At 45.0% G+C, this 9310-nt stretch overlaps 1 protein-coding gene across 2 annotated transcripts in view; it reads right to left on the bottom strand.

Moving 5' to 3' along the window:
* Positions 1-8429: 8429 nt before the first annotated feature.
* The window catches only part of immt (inner membrane protein, mitochondrial (mitofilin)), a 28098-nt gene continuing 27217 nt past the window's right edge, over positions 8430-9310 (bottom strand). For both annotated transcript variants that reach the window (XM_029440974.1, XM_029440973.1), the window contains exon 14: positions 8430-9310. This exon is cut by the window's right edge and continues 195 nt beyond it. In XM_029440974.1, coding sequence (XP_029296834.1) covers positions 8898-9310 — 413 coding nt within the window. In that variant the 3' untranslated portion in view covers positions 8430-8897.

Raw genomic sequence — 9310 nt, 5'->3', positions numbered from 1 at the left:
AATAAACTCCAACACATCCTGAACTCCGCTGCCCGTCTTCTCACCCATTCCTGGACCCGTGACCACATCACCCCTGTCCTCTACAACCTCCACTGGCTCCCCATCCCCCAGAGAATCCAGTACAAGATTCTCCTCATGACTTACAAAGCCCTCCATAACCTGCCCCCTCCTACCTGACTGACCTCCTCCAGAGACACACCCCCACCCGCAGCCTCCTCTCTGCTGCTGCTAACCTCCTGTCCCCCCCATCCGGACCAAGCTCAGATCCTGGGGAGACAGGGCCTTCTCCATCGCTGCTCCCACCCTCTGGAACTCTCTGCCTCAAACCCTCAGAGACTCCTCCTCACTCACCACATTCAAATCATCACTTAAGACTCACCTGTTCAACACTGCCTTCAACCACTGACCGTCTCTTCTGCTTATCTCCCGTTGTTCGTTTATATATTTTATTTTGTATCACTCACTCTGTCAAGTGTCTTTGAGTTTCTAGAAAAGCGCTATACAAATGTATTATAATCACTTAGAAACATTTTCTTCGAAGATCGTTTCTCCGAGTGTATAACAGTCAATATATTATATTTTGCAGTTAATACTTTAATACCGCACTTTTCTCCCCACATAGATATGGCAGTAAACAACGTGTCACACTCATCAAATCAGAGGGTCATACTTCAATTCTAGTAAACTGGACTCAACCGTAACACAAAAATCTGGCCAACATGGACCCAGCAGACACAGACTTGCCCCGCGAGGCTCTCGCCAACCAGGGTCTTCTCGTGGGCCGCCATGACCAAGCACTCCGCGAGGTAATGGAGAGTCTCCGCTTGCTATCCGCCAACATGGCACAAATGGGACATTAGCTGGACCTGGTTTCCACTCGCCTCATTTCGCCTGCTCCGGAAACATTACCCTCTCCAGCCCGGTCTCCTCTCTCTTAACATGAGCCAAACATTCCCACTCCCGGTCGTTATTCAGGAGACAGTGTTACAGTGTTCTTTAGTATTTGAGCAGCAGCACTCTACATGTATTTGTGACAGGGCAAAGATCCATCCATCCATATCATCTTATCCGGGATCGGGTCGCGGGGGCAGCAGCTCCAGTAAGGAACCCCAATCTTCCTTTCTCCGGGCCACATCCTCCAGCTCCGACTGGGGGATCCTGAGGCGTTCCCAGGCCAGTGAGGAGATATAATCTCTCCACCGAGTCCTGGGTCTTCCCCGGGGTCTCCTCCCAGCTGGACGTGCCTGGAACACCTCCATAGGGAGGCGCCCAGGTGGCATCCTTACTAGATGCCCAAACCACCTCAACGGGCTCCTTTCAAGGTAAAGGAGCAGCGGCTCTACTCCGAGTCTTTCACGGATGGCTGAGCTTCTCACCCTATCTCTAAGGGAGACGCCAGCCACCCGTCTGAGAAAAAACCCATTTCGGCCGCTTGTACCCGTGATCTCATTCTTTCGGTCATGACCCAGCCTTCATGACCATAGGTGAGGGTAGAAACGAAGATCGACCGGTATATTGAGAGCTTTGCCTTCTGGCTCAACTCTCTTTTCGTCACAACGGTGCGGTAAAGTGACTGTAATACCGCCCCCGCTGCTCCGATTCTCCGGCCAATCTCTCGCTCCATCGTCCCCTCACTCGCGAACAAGACCCCGAGGTACTTGAACTCCTTCACTTGGGGTAATGGCTCATTCCCTACCCGGAGTAGGCAATCCACCGGTTTCCTGCTGAGAGCCATGGCCTCAGATTTTGAGGTGCTGATCCTCATCCCAACCGCTTCACACTCGGCTGCGAACCGATCCAGTGACTGTTGAAGGTCACAGACCGATGATGCCATAAGGACCACATCATCTGCAAAGAGCAACGATGAGATCCTCAGGTCACCGAACTGCAACCCCTCTCCTCCACGACTACGTCTCGATATCCTATCTATGAAAATCACGAACAGGATTGGTGATAAAGAGCAGCCCTGGCGGAGGCCAACATTCACTGGAAACGAGTCCGACTTACTGCCGAGTATCCGGACAAAACTCTCGCTTTGGGCGTACAGGGATTGGATGGCCCTCAAAAGTGACCCCCTCACCCCATACTCCCGCAGCACCTCCCACAGTATCACCCGAGGGACCCGGTCATACGCCTTCTCCTCTCCTTGTTTCTCTTCAATCAGAGGTTCGACTTCTGGCCGAACCCTCCTTTCCAGTACCTTGGAGTAGACTTTACCAGGGAGGCTGAGAAGTGTGATACCCCTGTAGTTGGCACACACTCGTTGGTCCCCCTTTTTAAATACCCCTAGGCACTGTCCCAGACTTCCACACAATGTTGACGAGGCGTGTCAACCAAGACAGCCCCTCAACACCCAAAGCCTTCAGCATTTCTGGACGGATCTCATCAATCCCTGCGGCTTTGTCACTGTGGAGTTGTTTGACTACCTCAGTGACTTCCATCAGGGAAATTGACGATGATCCCCCATCAGCTTCCAGCTCTGCCTCTACCATAGAGGGCGTGTTAGTCGGATTCAGGAGTTCCTCAAAGTGCTCCTTCCACCAGCCGATAACAGCAAGTCAGCAGGGTCCCACCCTTCCTGTACACAGCTTGGATGGTTCCTCGCTTCCCCCTCCTGAGGTGCCGGATGGTTTTCCAGAAGCACCTTGGTGCCGACCGAAAGTCCTTCTCCATAGCTTCTCGGAACTTCTCCCATACCCGCTGCTTTGCCTCTGACACGGCAGAGGCTACCGCCCTTCTAGTCCTTCGGTACCCTGCAACTGTTTCAGGAGTCCTCCCGGATAACATAACCCGGAAGGACTCCTTCTTCAGTCGGACAGCTTTTCCCATGTGTGGTGGGCCCACAGGATGGATGGATGGGAGGCACCACGTAGCTTCTTCGGGCTGTACCCGACCGGGCTCCGTGGCAAACCCGGCCACCAGGCGCTCGCTGTCGGGCCCTCCCTCTGGGCCTGGCTCCAGACGGGGGTCCCCGGGCTTCCTCCGGGCAGGGTCTCTCCTTTCCCTTTTTTTCATGAAGTCGTTTTTGAACCATTCTTAGTCTGGCCCCTCGTCTGAGACCAATTTGCCTAGGGAGACCCTACCAAGAGCACTAGGCTCCAGACAACACAGCTCTCAGGTTCATAGGGACACACAAACCTCTCCACCACGATAAGGTGATGGTTCCCAGAGAGGAGGGCAAAGATAAACTACATTATATTCCAATCCGGCCCCGACACCCTCCCACTCTATGACGGAGTGATCTCCATTTGAATTTATGAAGTTTCTTTAAGGTGTAGACCAGTGGTTCTCAACCTTTTTTGGGCCAGCGCCCCCCTATCCATTATCCAGGTCCCTTACTGCCCCCATCAAATAAAATGTACGCTAATGGTCTCCCCTACATTTTTATGTTGATTATTATTCTGTTTGTATTATTATGATTATTATTCTTAGAATGTATTATTTATATATATTTTCTTATCATTAGACTGTTATATTTTGTCATTCTAAAAACCCAAATTCTCTGAGATTGAAGTTACATAATAACATTTCTCAATAATAATAATAATAATATTAGTAAAATGTTGTTGTTTTTACCTTCAATTGCCCTAATACGCCATGGGAGCAAACAAAGCCATTTTATTCAGGAGTGTTAAACAAATGCAACGGTAAGAAGTTTGAGATTCAAACATTAATAGGTGTCATAGACTGCAGCCAATCAGGGTCAGACATTCAAACTTTAATTGGTGTTAAACACAGCAGCCTCAGAAATGCGAAACAATTTGCACTCCTAAGTGTTCCAGCGGAAAACAAGCACAAAGGAACAAGTCTGAGGCGAGCACATCCTGGGTTAAACTGTTCTCTGTGGCTGATGATGCTGACAGGTGGCCTATTTGCTTTATTTTGTCACAAATCAAAATCACATTGGGCTCTGAGTGCTTATTTTCTGTGACCTCAGTTCAGACTTGAGTGGGTTTGTTTGGTCAAAAACGTTGAGCTTTGTCTCATAGTGGCGTTTCACATCACCACTTCTAATGAGCACCACGGTCTCTGAGCATATGAGACATTGGTGTTGTGCTCCCAGTGGGAAGGAAGAACATGAATGAGTCCATTTTGAGTTGAAAGCTCTGTTGACTTTTCTATTCTTGGAGAGCGCCATGAGTAGTTATTTTTCTCTCCCTGTCTGCCTCTCACTCTTCTCTTCGTCTATGCTTCTCTCCCTTTCTCCGTCTTCTCTCCCTGTATCGCTAACTTGCCTTTCCGTCTGTCACTTGCCTCTCATCTGTCTGTATTCAGAGTCGCAATTTTTCCCGCCTGGAATGCACAGATTTGATTGGCTGAGTAGCATCACATGGGATGGCTTAACTCGCATATAATTGGTCTGAGAGTTTCCTGAACCGCTAAACGAGTGCCGGAAAAACGTGAAAAGCTGCGCCGGTTAAAATAGAAGCGCCCCGTCAAAATTGAAAATCCCTTAATAATTTATTGATTATAGGTCCGGGTCCGGATAGGTTGGCGTCTGGGTCCGGACTCGGACCGCGGTCCGCCAGTTAGTGACCCCTGATATAGAAGATGTCAACTCTGACACCTTTACAGCGGGCAGGATTCCAAGAGAACCTTCAAATTCCCTTTCCTCCGGGTGCTCCGGTTTCTCCCACAGTCCTTACATCATAAACTAAAACAAAAATATGCATTTTATGTTAATTGTCCACTCTTTTTTTCTTCTTAAGTGCGAATGTCAATCCGTCACGTGGGCTGTGTCTCTATAGATCGTGTGCATGTAACGTCATGCTTACGTCCCAACCAGTAAGTCAGCCATGTTCGATGATACACAAAACCAAGACAGCGCCCGTTCGCATGGGAGTTGCTGCAACGCTTCGTAAATTTTCTTTGTATTTAAACGTCAAAGATTGAAAGAAAATGCCAATCACCCGTGTGTGGCGTCCACTTTATATCTGGTAAGAGCTCATGCTAAAGCTATGTTTTCAATGTTTACGTTAAACATTTGTGCTTATGATATACCCGAACACTGTAAGACCTTACTTCTCCATATTGCTGACTGGTAAATAAGGCACTTTTTTTACATGTGATGGCAGCCATTTGCTCTTTTCTTCCGTGCATGTTTTTGTTTGGCTTATTCTTGAGACTACTTCACTTGCGAAAAGCAAAGCACCAATGTGAGAACATGCTTCGCTTAATCCAGCCATACAATCACAGTGTGCGAGGATAACATTGCCGCTCTTCTCACTCACAAACCACAGTTTGAGCGGTGTATCTCGAGCTCTTTGAGAGTGATTTACACGGGCATGGACGAGCACCCTGTCATCTTTCACTGGTTTGGTAAGAAGACTACCATCCCATCCAGAAACAAAGACATTATAAGCATCTAAGCTCTTGTATGCCTTCATTTGTGCGTTGGTTGCCCACGACGTTTGTAGCACAAGGTAGTTCACAATATCCGGATATTCAATCGGCGGTAATTAATCTAAATCCTCAATATAATCCGACGGCTTTAGCGTGTACAGGTCACGGCCGCAAATTTTGACTTTTTCCCCTGAATTTTGCCTTTGCAGAGGACTCCAGAGAGTCAAAATACTTTGAAGAAGTCGGAGTTGTATTGCTGTTGTTGTTCGCTTTAGACACCATTGTTGATTTGTATATCATCCAACATGCCGTCGCACGCATACGTCACACAGTTTTGTCACGTGTTTGCACACTATCTATTCAGGGACTGCAGCCTTCGGAGGCTGCATTTGTAGAGCGATTACGTCATAGTGGCTGCGACAGGGGTGCCCCATTTCGGCGACTCCTTCAGATGCAGCCGACAAATGCGGTCTTCTTTTGACAGAGTTGCAGGATACATCTGAATTATCCTGCACGGCTGCAGGCATCCCCATATTCATTGCTAGCCTGGAGAAAAAAGTTTTGACGAAAAATGGCGACCCTCGACCCAGCAGTAACGGCAAATGGATATACTTTTAAGTATTGGGTTTCGACTTGCTCGAATAGCTAACGATACAAATGTTAGAAAATCAAAATTACCTTAAAACATAAAATCTTCGCTAAAATGACGGTTAAGTTAGTGCCGATGCTAGTTAAGCTAGCTGCTCAGCAGCTGTTAGGAACTGCTGCTTGGCTGCCGTCATCCGACCTAAGTTAGCCTTTTAAAGTAGAACTTTTAAGACCTTAATTTTCAAACCTAAGAGTTGTAAATGTTGATTTATATTTTATATAGTTTGTGGCGATTGTATAGATAATTTATACTTCATATTACCTGCTTGGTTTTCTGACAGTTGAATATCACTTAAGTCCAGTGCAATCGTTCGGATTGATTATACATATTTTATTATTTATAATGTGTGTACTTATTTTGCAACTTAATCTGCTTTTGTTTAGTGGTGTATAGCTAAACTTGCTCTAACATTTTGTTTTGTTTTAGGGAGAAGGAGACGGAGGCAGAAGAGAGGAGAGCAGGGAGAGGATGGAGAGCAGGGAGAGGATGGAGAGCAGGGGGAGGATGGACAGACTCTTCTCTCTGCTGGAGAAACTTGTTGATAAAATAAATGAAAATGAATTGAAATAAATAATATATATAACGATGAATATATTGTGTATTTAATTTATATGAACTATAAATGAAAAGTAATGAAAACTTAATTGATTTCAAGGTTCAAGAAGGATTTATTTTGTACATATGATTTATTAATTTAGAAACGTGATTATTTAATTTAGAAAACTACCTATCAATGAATGATCGAACAAAGAAAATGATTGAATGATTATTATAAACAAAAGTATTATAAAACAATATAACATTTACAATACAGATAAAGTTTGCTGCTGGACTTGGATGGGCTACCATAATAAAGCCCCTGGTGTCTCCTGATGCATCATCTAAAATACATTATCGCCGGTGATAAAGCATATCTTCAATCAAGAGTGAAAATAAAAAAGTAAAAGTATTATCTCTGGTTCCGTTCTCTGGAACAAATGTTAAAGTAAGCCGTCAACTGTGCTTGATAACTTCAGAGAGTTGCTAGACGACGGGAGCGGCAAAATGTAGGGGCGTGAACAACTGGTGACGTACCAGGAAGTCCCCCGTAGACCGGACCGTCTCATTTCGTAGACCGCTCGGTTCAGCCTTCGCAGTATACGGAGATCCCGGCCTCCAAAGACCGCGAAGGCTACGTCCTCCGAAGGCTGCAGCCCCTGAATTGAGACACGGCCCACGTGTCAGCCTTGTGACAACTGATATAAGCTTGACATTAACTTACCGTTTTCTTAAGCAATATGTTATGTACAAAAATGAAGATGTAAATATGTGATTCACTATTTTTATAAGGAATTTAGGCGAAATTAAGAATGCCTACTAAGTTTTTGATAAAGCAAGCCATTTAAAAGTGGACTTCTTTGCTTCTATGTGTCTGCAGTGAACACGAGTAACATAGGAATCATTTGTAACTTGAGTACAGTAGCTGTAACGTGCACAACACCCAAAGCACTTCAGCTGGTTTAGCATTATGTTCTCCATAAGAAAATATTGATACGATGGTGCTAGAGTTTCTCAGGGCACTCCCTAAGTGCCTGTCTCTAATCCATTTCAAATTATCTCTTTCTGTCAGAAAGGTTAGTGCAATTATCACTGATATTATATTAATCTCCATTAGTCTTTTTAGGTGTACCAAGTCAGACATAACCGACTTAATTGCACATGTGTAAATGATACTTTTCCCTATTTTTACACACCTTTTCTTTCTTATATCTAAATGAAGCAGGGTGGTAGGCAGGGATGGACCAGCTGTGGGGGTAGTCATCAGTGTAGTTAGAGGAAATACCTAAAGAAAGAAAATACAACAGTGTGTTCTTCTCAAAAAATGCAACTCAGGCTCATCATTAACATGCGGTGCATCTGTGCTTCTTACTGCAGTTTCAGTGGTCAGCACAGATGTATGCATCACTTCCTAAATGTGCTGCTGTGCCTGCTTGCGGACATTGTGCTTCATCACTCACTTAGATTTTTAATTTTAAAAAAAGTTAGTGAAATGAAAACATTTCACTCAGCAGTCGCCCCGCCCCGAAACACTAATCATATTAGTTAAATCATGTGCCAATCATTTTAATACCATACCGGTATGGTAGGTCTTTTTGTTTAACTTGACGCTGCTGTAGCTTAGAGATGGTAGATGACAGGAGGTTTTACTCTGCACCTATGCTCTGCACCAAATTGACTTTTCTAATTGTAACAAAATATATTCCGGTTAATGTCTCCCGAGTTACACGACTGAAACGTTTATTAAAGTAACAATACGTTTGAGAACTCAGAGTAAACAATATCTATCTATCTATCTATCTATCTATCTATCTATCTATCTATCTATCTATATAAACTTTTCTTTAGTCCTTACAACAATGAAACGGCTGTGAGGCAGCAAATAAAACCTTAAACAAACAGCTTTCTTGTTCATTATTTATTGGAACATATGCAGTATTGACAAAAATAAAATGCAGCATGACATATTCTTCAATCAGTGTTAGGCTTCATGTTCTATAACACTGGGGGAGGGGCCTGGGAGGTGGATTAGTCAGAAATAAATACCTGTGGGCCTGAATAGACAAGACTAGATTGAGAGGGTGCTTCAATTATACTTTACAAATAATCCTCCACAGTGACTTAGTGCTTTAAAACAAATAATAGACTTATGTTTCATTAAATCACTTGGTTAACTTTAGTCAACTTTAAAAGGAATACAACACTGAAAATGTCTTCTTAGTATCAAACTTTACCCCAGCTGCTTTCCTCCAAAAAGATGCAAGCTACAACCTTTACCTCGCTTCTCAAGCCTACTGTAGCGACTACATGATACTCAAAAGAGAGATTCTCAGTGGATTGTTCCTTTTAGCGTTACATGAGAGGCAGCCTATGGAGCCTGGGTGGTTCCTAACCCCACAGCATTTGCATAAGCAGACAGCAAACTGACGACCTGCCTAGTCTCCAATGTGAGTCTAGCTTCAGTTAGCCAGTCCTCCACCACTCTCCTGGCCTCTCCTCTCAGCTGGTTCACCAGTTTAGCTGCTAACTCCAGATCCCCATGCTCTAAGCAGAAGCTAGCATATGACAGAAGCTTGAATGGATCTAAGTCATCACTGCTCAGCTGTGCGGGTGGGGCTTCCTGTTTATCCTCAAATAGCATTGCAGCTTGAAGGTAGGACAGGAAATACTGGTACAAGGAGTTGTGGGTTTCATCAATGAGAGCGACCCGGCGAGCCAGTGCTCGTAGAGAGTTGAAGCGGGCACGCAGAGAGTCCTCGCTGTACACGCCGCGCTGCAGGG

Source organism: Cottoperca gobio, chromosome 10, assembly GCF_900634415.1.
Source record: "Cottoperca gobio chromosome 10, fCotGob3.1, whole genome shotgun sequence".
Taxonomy (NCBI): domain Eukaryota; kingdom Metazoa; phylum Chordata; class Actinopteri; order Perciformes; family Bovichtidae; genus Cottoperca; species Cottoperca gobio.
This window is presented reverse-complemented; position numbering and strand designations above follow the sequence as displayed.